The sequence below is a fragment of the Taudactylus pleione genome, unplaced genomic scaffold, assembly GCF_031769625.1.
Source record: "Taudactylus pleione unplaced genomic scaffold, aTauple2 ptg000567l, whole genome shotgun sequence".
Lineage (NCBI taxonomy): Eukaryota > Metazoa > Chordata > Amphibia > Anura > Myobatrachidae > Taudactylus > Taudactylus pleione.
Window position 1 is genome coordinate 1,023,080 of NW_028284969.1, and position 21,881 is coordinate 1,044,960.

At 43.3% G+C, this 21,881-nt stretch overlaps 1 protein-coding gene across 2 annotated transcripts in view; it reads left to right on the forward strand.

Moving 5' to 3' along the window:
* Positions 1-21,881, forward strand: part of UNC5D (unc-5 netrin receptor D) — a 629,552-nt gene that overhangs the window by 518,261 nt on the left and 89,410 nt on the right. For both annotated transcript variants that reach the window (XM_088453040.1, XM_088453041.1), the window contains one exon: positions 3,384-3,761. In XM_088453040.1, the coding sequence (XP_088309166.1) occupies positions 3,384-3,761 (378 nt within the window). The remainder of the gene's footprint in view (positions 1-3,383; positions 3,762-21,881) is intronic.

The window sequence follows — 21,881 nt, forward strand, 5'->3', positions numbered from 1 at the left end:
AAGCACGTTAGAAGACTAATGGAAGACTAGAAAACCCTTGAAAACCCTTGTGCAATTATGTTAGCACAGCTGAAAATGGGTTTGCTCATTAGAGAAGCTATAAAACTGGCCTTCCTTTGAGCTAGTTGAGTATCTGGAGCATCACATTTGTGGGTTTTATTATACTATCCAAATGGCCAGAAAAAGAGAACTTTCATGTGAAACTCGACAGTCTATTCTTGTTCTTAGAAATGGAGGCTATTCCATGCGAAAAATTGCCAAGTAACTGAACAGTTCGTACAGCGGTGTGTACTACTCCCTTCAGAGAACAGCACAAACAGGCTCTAATCAGAGTAGAAAGAGAAGTGGGAGGCCCCGGTGCACAACTGTGCAAGAAGACAAGTACATTAGAGTCTCTAGTTTGAGAAATAGATGCCTCACAAGTCCTCAACTGGCAGCTTCCTTAAATGGTACCCACAAAATGCCAGTGTCAATGTCTACAGTGAAGAGGTGACTCCGGGATGCTGGCCTTCTAGGCAAAGTGGCCAAGAAAAAGCCATATCTGAGACTGGCCAATAAAAGTAAAAGATTAATATGGGCAAAAGAACACAGACATTGGACAGAGGAAGATTGGAAAAAAGTGTTATGGACAGACAAATCAAAGTTTGAGGTGTTTGGATCACACAGAAGAACATTTGTGAGACGCAAAAGATGCTGGAAGAGTGCCTGATACCATCTGTCAAGCATGGTGGAGGTAATGTGATGGTCTGGGGCTTCTTTGGTGCTGGTAATGTCAGGGCCGGCACTACAACTAGGCAAACTTAGGCAGCTGCCTAAGAGCGCCGGCCCTGCAGGGCGGTAGTGTGGACCGCACATAAGTGCAGTCCGCAGTACACTACTAGTATAACATTCACATAGCCGCTGGCCCCGGCAGCTGTGTGTTTGTTTTAGCAGCCGATGAGAGTCAGACAGACTCCGGAGCTGGGCTGGAGCTCACTCATGAGCTCCATCTTTCGGCTCCTGCAGTGGGTGATGGGAGAGACGTCATGACATCTCTCCCATCATGCAGAGCGGGCCTGCCCGGGAGGACGTCGGACGGAGGAGCCGATGTATGAGCGTCGATTAAGGTAAGTGGAGTCTTCTTTTTCTTTGTGTGTGTCTGGCCGGGGGGGGGGACGGGACGGACTACTACTGCTAAGGGCACTGCTGGGGGGGGGTGGTCTACTACTACTACTAAGGGCACTGCTGGGGGACGGATGGACTCTTACTACCAAGGGCACTGCTGGGGGGGGGACTACTACTACTAAGGGCACTGCTGGGGGGACGGACTACTTCTACTAAGGGCACTGCTGGGGCGGTCAGACTACTACTACTAAGGGCACTGCTGGGGGGGACGTACTACTACTACTACTAAGGGCACTGATGGGGGAGGTCGTACTACTACTACTAAGGGCACTGCTGGGGGGGGGACTACTACTACTTTATTTTTTTACCCTTTAACATAATATTTTTTGCATTTGCTATAATATACTGAACAGTGGTGTATAAACATTCACAAGGTTCCATGTGCAGTGCCCCTCGCTTACATTCTGCTGGCTGCACTATCTTCCCAGGGGAATGGGATTGAAATACTGGTGGCTGTTCAGCCCGACAAGAAGAGATCCCAACGCCGGCTGGTAAGTATCTTAAACCCTCCCCTCCCCTCCCCTCCCACTAATCCTCCCTTTGTGGTGTCTAACCCTAAAACTCCCATGGTGTTGCCTAACCCTAAGTCCCCCCGGGAGTACCTAAACCTAACCCCCCCTTCCCGCACCCTAAACCTATCCATACTGAGGGGGTGCCTAACCCTAACCTCCTTCAGTGGCGCCTAACCCTAACCCTTCCTTTCCCTAGCCTAGCTTTAACCCACCCGGGAGGGTGCCTAACCCTATGTTCCCCCGGGGGTGCCTAAACCTAACCCTCCCCTGTGGCTAACTCCTAAGACGCCCTGGATTTACTTTCGTTCAGGGTGGTGTCGGTCAGGATTCTGCCGTCAGGATTAAGATAGGCTTCGGTATTTCAACGCCTATTTTAAGTCCCATGTCGAGCTTGAATCGTCAGCATTTAGACCGGCGACATCTTGTCCGGCAGTCTAATAACTACATCCCTTCCCAGGGATATTCTGGAAAATTGTGCATGTGCAGAAGATAGCAAAGACTGTGGCACAGTGACTTTCCTAATGCTGTGCAGTGCCATTATTCCAGAGATATCACCTGAAAGATTGCACCTTCGGCACTTTACATAAGGAAGGGGGACCCACTGCACAGAACACATTACGTGAGCTTGTTATGGGTGTGTGTACAGTGCGGGGCACTGCTCACCCTGCACCTATTCTAGATACTGTACACCCCTGCTACTGTACTTATCTATTTGTTGTTACAGTACATTGTTTAAAATGTATCCTGATTTTAATTAATGGAACAAACTCAACAAGCTTGGATAGAACAATGGTTTGGAAGCAGAATGGGTGTGGGTGAATAATGGACATGTATTTACAGTCTCTCTCTAATATCCTCTGTACACCTGTTCACATTTCTCCAGAGGAATTTGGCTGTAAGTGTTTGCACAGAATACCAGCTCCAACCACACCACAGAGCACAGTGTACTGACACCATCATTGTCCCTGTGTCATATATTTACTTTAAATTGTGAAAATGCTTGAATATGGAATTTACAAATCTGGAATGGAGGAGCAAAAGTTCAAATCCAAGATTCTATCACCGGAACTTTGCAATTCTACGAAATGGCCTGTTCTGTCACAGAATCTGCTCCGCTTCGTCACTCCTCTCTACAATGGAAAGGTGAAGGTTTCATTACAGACAATCACAGGGGAAAACAAATACGACTTATATTAGGATTATCACAATACACAGCTATAGCCAGAGACATTCTGTCCAAGAAATCACATAACATTAAACAGAGTTTTTTTTTTACAATGGAGCAAGCTGGCTTAACCCAAGCATAACTTCACCATTCTGGAATGTGTATGAAATATAGATAGAGGCACAATAATTGAGAAGACGTGGCTCAATGTATAAGTGCATAGTAAAATTTCATTAACTTGGAAACACATGAGTGCACAGTCTGTAATTCCTGTAAAGCTTAGGTAGTTTCTATCACATAGGATTTAATAGCATGGGATATATAGAAAATCCTTGTGCTGGGGGATTTACAAATTTAAGAACTATATTCTTCATAAGACTATTAAAACCAGTGCAGATGGAATATTGTCTTGTTGTTTCTGGATTTACAAATTTAACCAGGTTTTACTCTATGCTGTCAAACACCACCTGCAGTATACATTTATTTTATATTTGCATTGTATAATGGTCTTGGCAAGTAAGAGATTGTCCTTTGTGTTGCAGGTAATTCCCTTTTATTGAACTCATCTCTTCAACCTGACTTAACAGTGAGCAGAACCTACAGTGGTCCGATTTGTTTCCAGGACCCAATGGACAAAGAGCTAATGACTGAGTCTTCAATATTTAACCCTCTCACAGACATTAAGGTCAAGGTACAAAGTTCTTTCATGGTTTCACTGGGTGTGACAGAGAGGCCAGAATTCCATGGGAAGATGCTTTCAGGGACATTTCCACATGGTAATAACAGGTGCTTTGGTACCTTACACAGCCGGAATAAAACTCCTTACATTCAGAACCTGTCATCTATTTCATCCAAGCCAGAAATGAGAGTATGTGGGCTGTTCGGTCATCAAGGAGGACGATTGGTGATGCCTAATACAGGTGTGTTTCTTTGTTTACCATGCACTATATACAAATGCCAAGATGGAATATAGTCATTATAATCTTGCACTTCTCTTAGTAAGTGACAAGGTGTGGATTACAATACAAAGTGTAGAGCTCATACTGTACAACGGCTTATTGTTTTGAGTCTGGGATCACTGTTGTTATAACATAGTATCTAATGGCATCTAATGAAACATAATTGTAAAACAATGGTCACCTGGAGTTCACAACAATACAGGCACTTGTCACCATATATAGAACTATTGTGACATAACTTAAAATAGGATGAGCAGTCTACTGAGCGGGTGGACACTTTACAGTACAGGTGTGAACAGCGACTCATGTTACACAAATAAGTTAGGATTTGTTAGTTGCAGATCCTTGTTTATCAGCTACAATGATGAATAATTTACAAGCAGTGTTACAGGGTTTGTTTCTGAAAATAGACACAAATGTATACAAATATAGGCCCTGATTCAGAGCTGCTCGCTCTGACCAGACCGCTCGCTCTGAAAATGGAGCGTCCTCCTGGACGCTAGTATAGCTGTGGGTGACCACCCACAGCATATACGAGCGTCCAAAAAGATGGTCGCGATGGTCTTGACCATTGCGACCATCGGACTTGTGAGGGAAACCCTGCGGTAGGGTTTCCCAGCCACAAGCCATGGAGTGATTTTGGCTCTATCAGAGCCAAAATCACTCCCACTGACATCACAAGTGATGTCAGTGGGGCCGGCTTCAGACGGTAGGCGTTCCCATGGCAACGCCTCCGTCTGGCAGGCACGCCCCCGGCACGCCCACCAAAAGGGGCGTGCTGTCAGTCACCATCGACAGCACGCCCCCTTTGGTGCGAGACCCAGAGCGACAGCTTGGCTGTCGCAGTCCGGGTCTCGCACATGCGCACGACGGAGCTCCCTCCGTCGTGCGCATGCGCAGTGGGGAACATCGACCCACTTGCGAGCGTACTGCCGCTTGCGAGTGGGTCTGAATGACGCCCATAGTCAGGAACACATACATTGAGGGGTACTCAGTAATCTTCCTCTACTCATAAAGCTTGTTCAAAGACTTAAGGTACATACACACACAACGATTTTTTGAACGATTATCGTTAACGATATCGTTTATCGTTCAATCGTTGAAAAAATCGATCACTTTCTAAGTTAAAACGATGAAATATTATCGTTCATGCGCGTTCACGTTTGTAGTTTGTAGTTCAGTCAGACTGACCAACTCAACCATTTTCATTAAGGGAATATGTAAAAATCGTTTGTAGTTCAAAAAAATCGTTCATTACACTAAAAAATCTGACAGATAATCTAACAGATAATCTGGCAGAAAATCGTTCAGAAAATCGTTGGTAACAAAATCGTTGTGTGTGTATGCAGCTTTATTGTGACAACTTCTGTACTGCATATATTTTGTAGGGATGTGCAGGCTCGGATAAGTTCGAATTTGCACGCCGACTTTGGATTTTTCCCTCCAAAAAATTTGGAGGGAAAAATCCGAACTCGGCGTGCAAATGCAAATTCGAACCTATCCGAGCCTGCACATCCCTAATATTTTGTAGTTTATTGTAACTTCCTGTATCTAGGTACCATTGTTAAGTTACTAATAATGTTGTTTTTATTTTAAAAGCAGACTAGAAAGTGCACTTACACATACAAATTAATGCCAGTGCATACATACCAGTGCTTTGCATAAGCAGTGAGGAGGTAAAGGCATTTGGAATCAGCACTTTTCCCATTTTATAAATTACTTTTCTAGAAAGATTGCTACAACATTGCAGACACTGCCCATATTACATATAAACAATATTGCAGCAACAGTATATTCCATCTCGCAAGAAAATTCTGTGACCTGATAGCCCCTGTGACTTCATATGATATATCACTGTACATCTGCAATCCATACATCTTCCTATAACTCCTGTCCAGAGCCAAACCCTATCCCATTTATATGTACGCCTGGGAAAATATTACTGAATTTTACCTCTGTATGACAGAAAGGTCAGTATGACGATCTATTAATCCTACAGCGCCCGTATAATGAATACACATTGCCAGTTTTTCAGTTATGTTTTATGTGTCGGTTAGATGGGTGTATTGCTTCATGTGAATAATGAATTTTAACTAAAATACAGTAAAAGAAAAGATATTTGAGATTATTGTTAACTCCAAAATTTTCACTTACTCTGTTTGTGGAACTCAAGTACAGGTAAAACAACTGGAAAACAGTATTACAATGTATATGTACAGAGTACAGGGTTTTGTGAACATGAATACTGAAAGCCTGATGGAAGTTGCAGCGCATAGTGGTCTTTTTATTAAAACCCCTCCAAATTTATAATTTTTTTATCGCTGCTCATTGCTGCAATAGGAAATCTTCTTCTCTGCTATTTATCAAATAAAAGTCACCAGGGCAGTTTAGCAATGACCAGCTCCCAGGAGACATTGGCCGGCAGCCAGGGTCCTAACCAGGGGTATGCAAGCAGTGCTAACGCCAATGTGCCGAGCCGTGGGGGCAATACCGGCGCTGCTCCGGGGTACCTAAGCCTGCACATTGCTGCCTTGAGAGCAGCCTGGTAATTTTCTCATCCTGGCCTTCTCTTCCACAGCGTCATCATGCCACAAGTGGGGGTTGGTGGAGCCATCCCAGGGTGCATTAGTGCCCTGCTATGGCATTTGTGACTGTGGTAAGCATATTATTACCACTTGCAAGTAAGAGGTCTTTCTGCTCATGTCTGACCCATCAACTTTCAGCCAACACTATCTTAAGACTCTGCTGTCCATAATAAATCAGCCTCCCAATGTTTTTCAAGGAGAAACATTGGATCAAAGTGCACCAGCCCTTATCACAACCTTAGCTCATGACCTTGTCCTCATTAATTATCTCCTTACAGTTTACCTACTCTCACTTGCATGGCTCTTCTCCCTCTTGGTCCTCACCCTGCTATTCTTGCTTCCACAGTCAGAGGCTCTGATACTTTCTGCCTGCCCCACCCGTGGCCCTGATTCATTGAATACCACTGCTACTAAGCGTCTTTCACTTACTTGAATAGAAAACTCATTATTGGATTTTACCCCCTTTACAGTCTGAATTTGTTGTTTTGTTTTTTTGGGCCTGTATGTAACTAAGAGCATTTTTTGGTGTAGTTTACATAATAATAATAATAATAATAATAATCAGGAGGTCCCGATGAAGGCTGCGGCCTCCTGTTGCCATCACCTTGATGGGATTAATAAGTAGGCAGAAGCCCAAAATCCTGCAAAAACATCCCATTTTCATATGATTTAGAGCTACTGACTGATGATAGCTAAACTCCTATTACAACCTCACACTTATTACATTCTGGTGCTTGGCAGAAGTTGTCCTATGACACCTTACCTGAGTCTAAGGTCATTTGTATGGCTTGGTGGACTTTTTTGAAAGCCTGATTTGCTTTGAGAATTGCCCCACAAATTTATTTTTAAACCTTACCAGCATATACCAGTGTTCTACAATGGCAAATAGCATGGTTATTACCAAAGTAGCACATTAGCTCTAGGTTATTAATGGGATCAACGCAAACTTTTTTTTAAGGGTTAATATAGCCATCCTGTAGGGCTGATATACACTTGCTTTAGTCTGGTGCTACTGTAGTTTATTTTGCAGTTATGCTTATATCCAATCTTGCATGATTTATAGGGCAGGCTGCATCTACAGTAAAAATGTGGTCAAAACTCCAAAAAAGCTGTCTTTGGAGGTTTGACTGCAGTCACCGTATACACCAAAAAAGCTTTGCTTTCTGGAGCTTATTCCCATTAGGCAACTTCATCTATAGATGGTGTTGCTTAATAGAAGCCTATAGGCTTTATATCAGAGTTTACTACTAGAGGGATTCAATAGGTTACCTCTCAGGGTCCCCTGATGGCCGTTCATGTGCAGAAGGACTCCCAGATCATAAACCCTGGAAGTTCCCACACCGCAGAGGACAGCTCTTATAGGCAGAGCTGTCCTTTGCCTAAATCTTCATGAATACAGCATTACTGAATGCCAGTATGCATGCGATCAGTGGCGGGATGCCACATCCAAAATGCAATGTTTGATGCCTCCCGCCATAGAGGTATATGTAACAGCCTCAGAGGTACAGGCAACTGTTAGATGTTGGTGATTTAGCAACTAGATTGCAATTTTGTAAAAGGAAAAAACAATCTGGTTCTGTTTTTTTTTTTTCTCTCTATTATACTTTATAGTCTTTGTTATCACAGCCTCCCCGATCCTCTTGGTATATTGTTTTTTTATAGCTCCTTAATAATAAAATAATGTACAAATTGCTGCTAATGATTATACAACGTATGTATTCTGGTGACGTAAGCATACATTTTAAATCTGCAGAGCATTTCACCTTATATCAGTCACCCACATTTCAGTATTATGTCACCATGGTATGTGAATACAAATAAGCATTTGCCTGCACCTCTTCTGGAGAACTGGTGATAGACAGTGTGGCCCTTGTTCTGTCAGTGCACAGAGGAAGCTTGAGTACAATCAAAATTGCAGTGACACTTCCTGGCAGCCACACAAAGACCAAATGACAGGTGACGGTGGGTTAGCCCCCTCCCTTGTTTAATTCACAAGCACATCACCGACCTTTCAAACTTGTCTCTTAATATCTTGCATTCTGCTGCATATATATATAAACTACCTGTCAAAAGTGGCTCAATGCCAGCATGCTGCTAATTAGTCACTTTCAATTGCTCTCCCTTGGGAGATGAGGTTTCTGTTGGAAATTGTCCTCCATAGCAATCACAGGTTGGTGGTTCTGAGACGCGCTGTTTGCTTCTTTCTGGACAGTGTGTAACTTGCCATGTGATGCAGGTCATCTGGTTTTATTATATTTCAATATTGTTATGTTATAGATTTGTAAAATGTATGCTTGTTTAGTTTTTTCTTTTTCGTTACTGTTTTCCTTGCAATCATATTAATACACTATGGGGCAGATTATCTGTCGGTTTTGTTGTGCGATCTGTTCTTCCGGGTAAAGTGACGGGAGCTATTCAATTAGAGATCCGCGTTCAACCCAAAAGCATCAGTTCGTGTTGATTCTGCAGCGGGCGTGCAGAAATAAGTATTAACTGATGCCCCTGGTCTGCCCGCGGGTCTCTACTGGGACAACTCTCGGCACTCTATCCAAGACAACTGGCTATGATGAGACACATGCTGCGGGTAATTCAATCTGCCCCTACAAATGCAAGCAAAGCTGACTGCAAGTTTTTATATATGGGGTAATGTAACACTTCTATGAATTATACATCTATTACAAGTCTAAGATAAGTTATAAGACCATATGATAATACCAAAGGCTAAATGGAAATAAAAAGTGACTTCTAATATCCAGAATAATTTACAGTACAGAGCTGGGCGTTACTAGGTATTCGAAGGCCTCATGGCAAAAGTTGTAAGGGTCCCTATGTACCACCCAATGGTGAAAAATGTATATAACACATGTAACTTTGACAAGGAAGATGGGCTCCCATCAGTTCTGGCCCACTTAGCAGCTGCACTCCTTGGACCTATGGTAGTTGCACATATGGTACAAAGTAAGTTATCATTTGGGAAAGGCAGGGTTTATTTTGTTAATTAACACTGAATAGATGGCATTACTCACTCAAAGTAATTTGTGAAGCAAAAGAGTCACACGACAGGGAAAAGTGCCTTTGGACCATATAGTTTTACACATACGCTGAGGAGCAAGGTGGCCAGAGAAGGTGTTGGATGGAGTAAAGGTGTCCCTGGTAAAGTACAGGGTAAGAGATGTGCAGACACAAGCTATCAGTTGTGGGCAAGATCATTATAACGAGAAAGAGGAGGAGCGTTCCCAGCTTTATTTATCATTTATTACCAGTTATTTATATAGCGTACACATATTCCGCAGCGCTTTACAGAGATTTCATATATTCCTTACAGCTTTCATATATTCCTCGTTGCGTGGTGGGGGTACAACCATCTCTACTCCACAAGAGCATTTGATTTAAATAGCTCACAGAGAACTGGGGAAGGGGCGAAGCTAATATGCTCCAGGTGGTAGTGTAGCTTTCATATGGCAATTATTTGGAATCTGGTTTCTACTCTGACACATAATTTCAGATGGAGTTAGTTTGGACACCAGTTCCAAAATTCAAACATGTGTGTCTTGTAGAAATCATTGATAGCTGTGATACAAATGACTGTGTATCAATTGCCCAACTGACACTTGCAACCTGTGCAAAATTATATTTTATTGCTGTTGTTACTAGATAGATAGATAGATAGATAGATAGATAGATAGATAGATAGATAATATTTCCAGGTCCACGTAATATCATACCACCACCATCACAATGATTGACAATCCTTACACTGACTATAGCCCACAGCAGCACTGGAACTGTCAATCATTGTGACAACATTATTTTAAGGTAAACTTTGGGAGCTGTGAAAGTGATGTAGAGGGCTAAATGTAGTAGCTTGCGATATTTAGCCACTGTGGGGATTTATGGGAGTCTCCCTGTATTTTTAAAGTGGCAATCATTTTAAAGACTAAGGGCCTGATTCAGACCCACTCGTGAGCGGCTGTCCGCTCGCAAGTGGGTCGATGTTATGGACTGAGCATGCGCACGACGGAGGGAGCTCCGTCGTGCGCATGCGCCAGACGCGACGAGCGAAGGAAAGTCCTTCGCTCGTTGTGTCCGATCAAAGGGGGCGTGCTGTCAATGTTGATTGACAGCACGCCCCCTTTGGTGGGCGTGCCGGGGGCGTGCCTCCCTGACGGGGGTGTTCCCACGGGAACGCCTCCCGTCCAAAGCCGGCCCACTGACATCACTAGTGATGTCAGTGGGAGTGATTTTGGCTCTGATAGAGCCAAAATCACTCCGGAGCTTGCGGTTGAAAACCTCAACCGCAGGCTCCGGCTCGCAAATTTGATGGTCGCGATGGTCACGACCATCGCGGCCATCACAATGCACGCTCGTATAGCCTGTGGGTGGTGACCCACAGCTATACGAGCGTCCAGGAGGACGCTCCATTTTCATGGAGCCCGGCCCTCATTCAGAGCGTGCGCTCTGCTCAGAGCGTACGGCTCTGAATGAGGGCCTAAATCAGCTCACAAGCTAAACCAGATCGCAAGCTATTACTTTTTGCCCAAAGAGTTTTATAATAGACTTAAAAGATAGCTGAAAGGTAAAACAAGAGGTTCAATAAACACATTCTGTATAATTACCATTAACTAGATGATGTTTTCTAAAAATTGCACTTTTCCAGTGTAATAGCTGGCACATAATTACAATGGACTACAGACAATGCCATACTCCCTATAATATACCAGCAATGAGCACTAATGAATCTCATTAAAAATCCAAACATTGGTTCAGTTCAATTATAATTATTTGTAAGCCAATATTGTAATAACTCTTTAACAAATTAGTTCTGTGGCAGCATTAGAGCAGAATGCCAGCAAGCAAAATGTTTTTAGATCGCTAAATGCTCCTTTGCTGCATTGATTTACAGCCGGATTTGCTAGTGGTTTATTGAATTATCAGTTCTGTAACCTGAATAAACCTCCACTAATGTCTATTGCTAAATACATGCAACCAGTGGCTTAAATGCCATACAAATAATCACTGGACAAGAGATATTTAAAGCATACCTGTCACCTACACACCTGCACACAGGGGCAGAACTATGGGAGACAATGGAGGCGCCTGCCGTCGGGCCCCAGCACTGAAGGGGCACCTGCTCCATTGCCCACAATATATTCACCCCACTTAGGGCTATAAATATGTACCTGGAATGTACCATCACGGCCGCCCAATACCTGGCACCTCTTCCCGGCATAGATAGATAGATAGATAGATAGATAGATAGATAGATAGATAGATAGATAGATAGATATGCACCATATTTATTTTCCATTTTTTGGGGGGGAGGGTGCACCAAATTATAACTTGCCTCCAGGCTCCTGGGATGAACTTACGCCACTGCCTGCACATTATACTGTATATACATCACAGCACATAAATACATACAGGTTACATTTACAGTGTGTCACAGATGTGCTGTCTGTATTCACCTGCTTACATGTTTGCATGACGTTAACTGTTTTCTGCTGCTAACTGCACCCTGCACTTAAGCACTTATTTGTGTCATGCCATTAACTTTGCCAAAACTATATGACATCTACACTGCAATTATCACATAATGATTTTATGTAGAGAGACTGCTTGTATTTATGTTTTACAGTTGTCATTTTAGTCAACCATTTTTGATGACGCAGTTAAATAATAATAATGATAATAATAATAATAATAATTATTATTATTATTATTATTTTATTATTAATTTATAATATTGGTATTTATATAACACTTTCAGTTTTATATTTTTTGGAATGACATTAATTGAAGTTATAACCAATGACAAACAAGAGTTGAGTTTTGAATACTGTACCTCCAGAGTTTATGCCTCTCAGTAAGGCCGGACTTAAGGGCAGGCTAGAAGCCCCCGCCAGTAGCGCCTTCAGGTAACCCTCCCCACATGGCCAGCCCAAAACTTTGTATTGGCACTCACTGCACGCATCTTATTGGTGGGGTAAACTCTTGTCTAGTCCCTTGATGGTTACAAGCATTGATGGTGAGCCGTTGCATAGTTTCATACCATCGACGTTGCCTTCCACTTTATCAGTATATGGCAACCATTGATGGAGGGCAAGCCAATGGCCATCCCTATCTAGGAATGAGGTGGAGCACTAGTTCCAAGTGATGGGGCAACTTGATAGAAAGCGCAAGGTGGAATCTGGGCACCTTTCACCATTCTCTTGCTTCTAAAAATATTTTTCATGATATGAGGAAGAAAATGGCTCTGCAAATACAGGGGTCTGATTAATAAAGGTCAAAGTTCCAATCTTATTTATTAAAACTTATTTATATAGTGCCAGCATATTACACAGTGCTATACAGAGAATGTTAACCACTCAAATCAAACCTTGATTCAACGGAGCTTGCAACCTACACTATGTAGACAAAAGTGATTGGAATTTTCAGCTGGTTTGGCATATATCCACTAGTTGTAATGCATGGTCACATTAACTCTGAGAAGTATAGAGATGTTCTCAATAACTCTGTGCTCCCTACAATGTGGCAGTTCTCTGGAAACAACAAATATTTTTATCAGGACGAAGATGCCACCTGTTATGTTTCCAGGGGTTAAGTCCAGATGCCCATTGAGAACCTCTGGGACGAATTGGAGCGAAGGGTGCATTCTAGGCCGACTCAACCTTCTTCATTGTCACAGTTGTTCAGTGTACTTAAGGCGAAAGGCAAAACATACAGCCTGCTGATATCCAGGAACTTATGGACAGTTTGCCATGAAGGGTATCTGGAGTAATTACTGCACGTGGTGGACCTACAAAGTACTGATGTCAATAAAATCTTGTTGATCTATTTGCTGTCAGTGTCCAATCACTTTTGTCTACACAGTGTATATTCCCTACCACAAAGACACATAGATAAACTATGATTAATTTAATCAGAAGCCAGTTAAACTAGCAGTCTGTTTTTTGGAGTGCAGGAGGAAACTGGAGCATCTGGAAACCTAGGTATACATGGGAGAAGATTAAAACTCCAGAAAGAGCGATTGGAGGCCAGAGGCTTCCCTCCCCGCAGTGTCACCCGGTGCGGGGAGGGATGCTGTATGCACGGCGAGACCACGGTGCCGGAAAGGGGGCGTGACATCATGAACAGGGGGCATGGCCATGCGGGTAGGGTGTGGCCTCACAGCCCGTGGTCCTTAACGGTCGAGGGGTGCAGGAGATGTGGACTGCATTGTGTGCAGTGTGTCGGCTCCCTCACAGTGTCAGGAGCTGATTGCTGCACTTAATACTACAGTGCAGCACCCGGCTCCTGTTACTGAGGGGGGAGTCTGCACCTTGGTGTCATCCCTCGGTGGATGACACCTTTGTGCAGCCCGCACCCCCTTTGTGACGCCACTGTTGAAGGCGATGTTAACTGCTTTGCCATCGTGCTGCCCCAAAAAAACTTAATACAAATTCTTAATTTACCAGCACCCAGTGTAGGAAGTAACAGAAATATGGTAATAGCAATGTTTATTTAGTAGTCTAATAACCTTTTATACAGTAACTTGCACTACTCTGGAAGCAATGAGAAATGTAGAAAGTTGTGCATACTGTAGGATACAAATAGGTGGCTTTGACATTTAATTTGGATGATGGTGTGTCATGCATAATTTTACATATCTGCTAACAGTCCCATTTTTGTGGCAAAACTAGGTGTGGTCTAATGGGAAATAGGCATGATTTGGGTAGGGTCTAGGGGATATATTTACTTTGGCCGAGTTTAAACATGCTGGGAAACACTGGGATACGTGAGAGGTTTTCCCAACCAAACACTCAAATTCACTAAGCTTCGTATTCCACTGAATCGAGCTTTTCATGTGCGAGTTCAGTTGTATTGGGCAGAAATTAATAAAAGTGCATGTGAGCAGTGTGTTCTGCAGAAGCAGTGCACAGATTAGTGTGATCTGTACAGTGCTTCTGTGTATTATAGATGAAAAAGAGTATTAACAATTAAGAAAAACCAGTGTTGGGTCTTTTCACCACAAAAGCTTAACCAGCCCTGGACCTCGGAGCCTCATCTGGTACAGGAAAATCGGGGTAAAAAAACAGGCGTTCCCTCTTTTTTCCTATAACCAGGACCAGGCTGAACAGCTAGAGTGGTAATGCCATAGCAGGGAGACAAAGTGTGGGGTCCCAATGCCAAAGCATTCACCAGTCCCAAACTGTCCCAGTCCCAAATCCTCAGAAAGTGGGGTCCCCAATACTAAAATGGGGTTCCCCCTCTTGAGGATCAACCAGCCCAAGGATGAAAACCCAGTATCAGGGCTGGGGACTCTGGATTGCCTGGAGGAGAGCTGGATACCAGCTCGCTGGTGGGTTGAGAGGTTTGGAATATGGTACGCAGCAGGATAGTACATACTCAGAAGACCCAGCCTATGGCTGAACTTAGAGTTTGTAATGAGTCTGGAATGGAGCTGGACTTGGGTACGGACTAGAGTACAATCGATGAAACAGGTATTGGCTAGAAATGATGGAAACAGGCATTGACTGGAATCGATGGTGGTAGTGGATATCAGCTGGGACCGATGGTAGTGGATATCAGCTGTGACCGATGGCAGTGGATATCAGCTGGGATTGATGGTAATGGATATCAGCTGAGACCTATGGTAATGGATATCAGCTGGGACCAATGGTAATGAATATCAGCTGGGACCGATGGTAATGGGTATCAGCTGGGACTGATGGTAACAGGAAATGGTATGGTCTGAGACCAATGGTAATATATATTAGCTGGAACTGATGCTAACAGGAAATGGTATTGGCCGAGATCGATTGTAATAGATATCAGCTGGATATCTGATGGTCACAGTTAATGGTATCGGCTGTCTAGAACCGCAGCAGGATCTACTGGTAAACCGTAGACAGCTAGTCAGGGAATGGAGCCTAGAGCATCTGATAGCGATGAAGTTCAGGCACTGAATGCTGTCAGTACAGGATACTTATACCCTTGGTCTCACAGGGATTGACTGATGTAGTCTGGTGGTCGGTGAGCAGCGCTCAGAGTGGTGGAGGAAAGTCAGATGACTGAATCCAACATGGCTGCGTCAATACTGAGTTTAGGAGGGAACTATGGTGTGCTAGCATGCTGTGGAAGTGTAAAGGGAACAGCATGCACAGAGAGCAATTGTATATTCAGTCTCTGCAGTTCAAGACCAGCATTACCATTTGGACTACACCAACTGTTCCAATATGGAATCAAACAGAAGGAGACCCAGGTGAGTAATCAGCTTGGAAGAAATACCACAGTCTAAATCAGGGGTCTTCAACCTTGGCCCTCCAGCTGCTGTGGAACTACACATCCCAGCATGCACTGCCATAGTTTTAGCATGCTGTTATATCATAAAGGTGGCAGTGCATGCTGGGATGTGTAGTTCCACAGCAGCTGGAGGGCCAAGGTTGAAGACCCCTGGTCTAAATGCACACACTGGAAGTGTTGCAGCCTGCACTTTTGAGCAGATCTCCTAGGCAATTAGCTCCACCAGTCAGGTGGCAGGGGTAAGTCATAAGATAAACAAATTAAATAAATAGTCAGGATTCTGACACAAAGGGCTTTTCCCTGCACCCCTGATAGCAGTGGGTGCAGGGGTAATGGGTTAACTATAGAAATAATATTGTTCCTCACAGTGGGACAACAGGTCACAGCAAACCTATTCTGCAGAACTTGGAGAACCAGAAGTGCCAGCAGGCCTCTGGCACCTGTACCCCCACTGTGAAGAAATTATAAAAAAAACACAGTACACGATCACCGAATATTTTAACCCTTTATTACACATTCACTCGATCACTCACCCGCAATCACACTACATACTTACCCCTACTCCATGGCACTGGCATGTCGTCTTCTCCAGTAGGCATCCAGGGGCTTGGCAACATAAGAAAATGAATACCCGATCCAGCAAACACAGAAGTGCTAAATGTATTTACAATGCTTCCCCAAAGACTGACAGGACCCATGAGGTTTCCTGCACTAGAGCCATAATTGGCTAATAGTCAGACCACTCTTAGCTGATTGGCTAAGAGTGGCCTGACTCTTAGCCAATAAGCACTAAGGTGCAGGATTCCACGTGGGGGACCTGTCAGTCTCAGGATGATACCCAGGCGGCGAACATGAGGGATAAAAATGATGGATATGTTGTCATAAGGACGATGGAGGGGAAAGAGAGTGCACTTATGTGCGTGCTAGTCAATTAAATATTCTAAACAAATTGTTATGTGTCTTTACCAATCTCCTGTGCTGTGCAGTATGCACACTCTACATATGTTCTCGCTGGCTGGTTATATATCTAACTATCTGTTAAATTATGAAAAGGATACAAGACACACTGGGGGGTTCTCTTCAGTGACGTGCGATGAGTTAAATGGCTGGGGAGGCACTGGTTAGTATCAGAGCCAGATTTACAGATACATATATGAACCCGGGGGTTCATGTGGGCATTATACAATGGTGCAGCCGTATATAGTGCAGGATATTTTGTGTGTTTTGATCAGGGATGTGCGGAAAAGGTAGACAGGAGAGGCAGTGCCTCACCTCCTGCCGTACACTTTTTACTCCAGAGTTTTGACTATAAAAATGATTAGAATAATATTAATAAGATAATTATAATATTTTCTTTACATCTTTCTTATAATTTTTATAGTTAAAACTCTGGAGTATATCTATCAACTCTGTCATATAAGTATGACAGGATAGGCTCTGCCTCACCTGATCACACATCACTGGTGCTCTTACATAATCCTATAATTAATATATTAATCATCCAATATATGTCATGTGGCAAAACCACATCCCCACACTTTTTACAATTGAATAATCAATCTGTTATCATATGCCCTCCCTCGGTAGAGGCATATGTATATATTCGGGGTTGTGCCATTCTCTGTTATTTATAAATATTATTATCTACTTGAGGAAAGACTTTTGTGCTCTATATATATATATATATATATATATATATATCATTGAGCTTAAAAATTGGAAATTAATCTGGACATTGTGGTGCAATCTACTTCCATTCAGGAAGAGGTTACACAATTAAAATTGAGCATAACTACAATTAAAAAAGTTTTAAAGATGTGATGAACTTTTGAATGCAACATTGTAATTCACTGTAAACCGCACATAGCATCCATTACTTTGTTGCAATTAACCCTGATAAAGAAACCCTTAAAACTCAAATTGAAACAATGACAGACAATAACTGCGTGGATTAAAGACCATAGCAATTAGTATTTTATGACTGAATTCGAATCTGTAAAGGGGTGGCCAAGAAGACACTACAAATCAGCACTAGCCAAAATAAACTATTCACAAAATGAGGGGCAGTAACACACCCCTCCGCAAAAGAAAACACCACCTGCGCTATGAAGAACTCATCTGCCATTCTCCCTGCAGTCGTCTACAGACCGAGTGACTCCCTAAAGAAGCACCCAGGACCCCAGCATAGCTGGACACCTCGCTTACATCGAAGGGCTAAGTGCCCCACAGCAAACTCTTTTGTCACTTGTGGCTGCTAATTTGTAGCGCCTTCCTGTCTAGCTCCGTCTCACCTGATAGAACAATTGGTAAAGAAGCACCAGACAAACAAATAAAAGTATGGCTTTGGGTGTGGGAGTGGCCCTTCCAAAATGAAAAGAATGGATTCAAGACTAGCGACCCCTATATATAAGCTACCACAAAACACACCTACTAATGTCCTCATAGGCTAAGGCTAACCAGTAAACAACAGCTAAAAAACACATTCTACCTAGTGTAACATGGCTCTCATTGCTAGCCAATTACAAAAAAATCTGGACTTACATAGTATTAAGCTTAATCAGCTATGACCTACTCTTAACATTACTGTACATAGAGTTGCTCAAATAGGTTCTACTCCCAGAATCCTCGGCTCAACACCTAACGCCACCTTCACCTTTCACAGGGACCTCAATATATTCTCAGCCATAAATCGCTCTCTACAGTAAGTAACATTGCTTAGTGGATTTGGCCCAATCATAATTCTAGACAAGAATATGGAACATTAAAAAAAGAAAACACATTGTATTTTGTCAACTGTGTGTCACATTGTGTTCTGAGTTCGCTTTTTCAGTCACAATGAGAACCCCACAGAGAGACAGATCGCAGACTTGATTTTGTGCAGGTGTCAAGAAAAAAAAAAAAAAGGAAAAGAAAAATGAAGATAACAAACAACGTGAGGGGCTTCAAGCTGCAGAGAGATCTTGTTTTATTGGGAAGAGAACGACAGCAGCTCAAAGTATAAGAACAGGGAGCGGAGACATTTATACAACACAATAGTTAGACAATTTAGTCCCCCTTGGGCGCCAAGCGAGTGTCATTTTAGTCCTGTTAGATGCAGAGTGGGCGGAGAGGAGGGGGAAGCACAAGCACATGTACAACATCTACTGAAAATGACAGCACTCATTTAAGACCAGTGGTTGGAAACCATCAGCTGCCAAGTAACTGCACTAGTGTGTGGGAATAGAGAAGTGGCATGAGTGGAGAGATTTACGGCGCTCAATGGTCAGCACATGACAGCTCCTGCAGAGATGACTCAGGACAGAAGGGATGTACTGCTTAATGGATCAGGGAGAAGGCTGAGAGTTAGCAGGAGAGATGTTGGTGATATATTCCAGATTTATGTGGGTTGAAAAAAATTAGATCTCTTGTCTGGGAGGAAAGGGGAGCTTACAGCATGGTACATGGCAAATCTTCTCAGTATGTACTATACTTCTGTGAAGATAGCTGTATACTCTATGAATATCAATGGTACTATTATTATTATTATTATTATTATGCTTTATTTATAAAGCAAAAACATATTACATACCATATTGTGTCATTGTAATATACATGGAAGGAATTATAATCAAATAGAGAAAAATCATACAAATGTATTTTATTCCTGATACAGTCGTGTCAGGAAGTGCAATGTTACAGCTGGTCTGCACTTACTCCTGCCCTCATAGTTCATATTTTCCATTCAGTAGATTTCCATTACATCATACCTTGTCCTAACTGTTCTTCTTCTATAGTACTTCATTTTCAGCGCAGGTGTTCACTGTGAGGTCTCTACCTAGTAGTCCTTACCTGGTTGTCTAATCCCATGTGTTCCTCTTTATTCATTACATCTTTTTCCTCTTCAACTCTCCATCAACTCTTCAACATTAATTCATACCCTCTCATATCACCTTCCTTGCCACTGTCTCTTAGACTGTTTGCCTATCCTTCCCCCACCTCTGCCTCCTACATCTTGAACTCTCATCCTCTTCCACTCGCCCTACCATCCCATCCTCTTTCATCATAGCCAGGTTACTTGGAGGCTGAATAATGAAGCAGGATATCAAATCTTATATTAGCATAACAACAAATCCTTGTCTGAGCCATATAAGAACGATTGCAAGCCCTTGGGTCACTGGAGCCTAATTTTGAGGATTCCAACATTCAAAAAGTTGACTGCGAATGGAATTCTAATGCAGAATCCACCAGTATTCTGAGTCACACAGATTTCTGTGACTGTACCACCTCCAGCCCTGCATACATTAGAACAGCCATCATCACTTTTATCACCTACCCCATTCTATGTGCAATGGGCACCCCTCGACCTACGCAAGCCCCCTTCATGCCCACGAGAGGGTTCTCCTATGTGCTTAAGCCCTGTGGCCACCTAGCTGACACCCAGTAACGGGATCCAGTCAGGATACCGACACCGTAATCCCGATGCCCGTCAGAGTGCCGATGCCGGAATCCCGAAGAGATCAAAATACAGACAGTGGCATCCTGATGGTAAGTATGCAGTTTAGGTTTAGGGTTAGGCTGGGGAGGGGGTTTAGGTAAAGGGACCTGCCGGCGTGGGTTAGGCACGACCAGGGAGAGTTAGGGTTAGGTTGCAGGGAGGGGGTTTAGGGATAGGCACCACCGTGGGGAGGTTAGGGCTAGGCACCACCTGGGGAGGGTTAGGTTTAGGGTGCGGGAAGGGGGGATTAGGTTTAGGCACCACTGGGGCAAGGTTAGGGTTAGGCACCACTGGGAGGGAGGTTAGTGTTAGGTACCACCGGGGGAGGGTTAAGGGGGGAGAGGGGGAGGGATCATCACCATCGGCATCCTGTCCGCCAGTATATCATACTGATTCCCAGTAACACCCACAGAGAGAAACAGCTGAATCATTCGGAGATACGGAAAGATGCATACTGTATGTTTGCTGCTGCAAATGCGAAGACTGCAAAAAAGGTAAATGCAGCCACATTTGGTCTTGCGTGCAACTCAGAATCAGATCATGGAATGAGGACTATATGGGGGTTCTTTGGAACACAAAGAAGCATATTGTTTGCTGCAAAATGATTTTATTATGTTAGTATCTGTGTCATTATTGTAGAAGGCCAGAAATAGGTGAGACTAGTAGCAGCAATAAGACAAACATATTCATTGAGGACTGACTTCATTAAAATTCAAGCAGGAAATAGGACAGGTCATCCTTGAATCAGAACTAATGTGCAATTCTGATATGGCCTGCAGGAAAAGCATTGTTCTCTGCAATGCTAGATCGTTTTTCAGGGAGAGGTTTAACTGTTACCCCTTTTCCACCTAAATTCCGGGTCTGACCCGGAGTTGGAACAAAGTTCCTACCTGGATCAGACCTGGAATTTTGCCGGCGCCGACTCGGGATATTCCCGAGTCAGCGCCGCTCACACCGCAGTTGGGTCTGCATAGACCCGGCTTTTGCGGAGTGAAAGTGGTCGCTTGGAGATGACGTCATCTCCAAGCGCCACTGAAGCCGGACCAATCGGCCGGCTAGCAGCGCACTCCAGGTCTTCGTGACCCGGAGTGCGCTGTTCTCATAGCAGGGTTTCACGGGCTACGCCCTTGTTAAACCCTACTTGTTACCTGGGTTGGATTGCCAGGTCACTCGACCCGGCGATCCAACTCTCTGCCCTTTTACACCAGGGAGCTGCCCGGGTTAACCCTTCAAAAACCCGGGTTTTAGCTCCGGTGTAAAAGGGGTATAAGTAAGGCGACCATGACTTCAGCTCAGACTGTACAGCTGGATTGCACTCTTGTTTAGTGGGGGAATTAAGTCTGGAACCAAATAATGCAGAAACATTTGTATTTGGGACTAGGCTACACACTATGCTTCTCTGCCCTGGGATTGAAATATGGGCGTCAAATCACTATGTTAATGCTGCAAGCGGCTCCACTTTGTCTTAATGATGGGTATAATAAAAACAACATATTTCATGTGGCACCTTCCTAAAAAGGCAGTATGAATGGTTTTCAGTTAGATGTGATCTATCGGTAAACAATCAGAGGCTGGTGGCAGTGTTTTTAATTGTTTGGCAAAGCACATAAATAAAGCAACGTTGTAGACAAGCCCTTCTGATGAGGGAATATTTCCCTGTGAACATTTGTGAGATTACAGAACATGGAGCAGTCATATCAATACTATATATATATATATATATATATATATATATATATA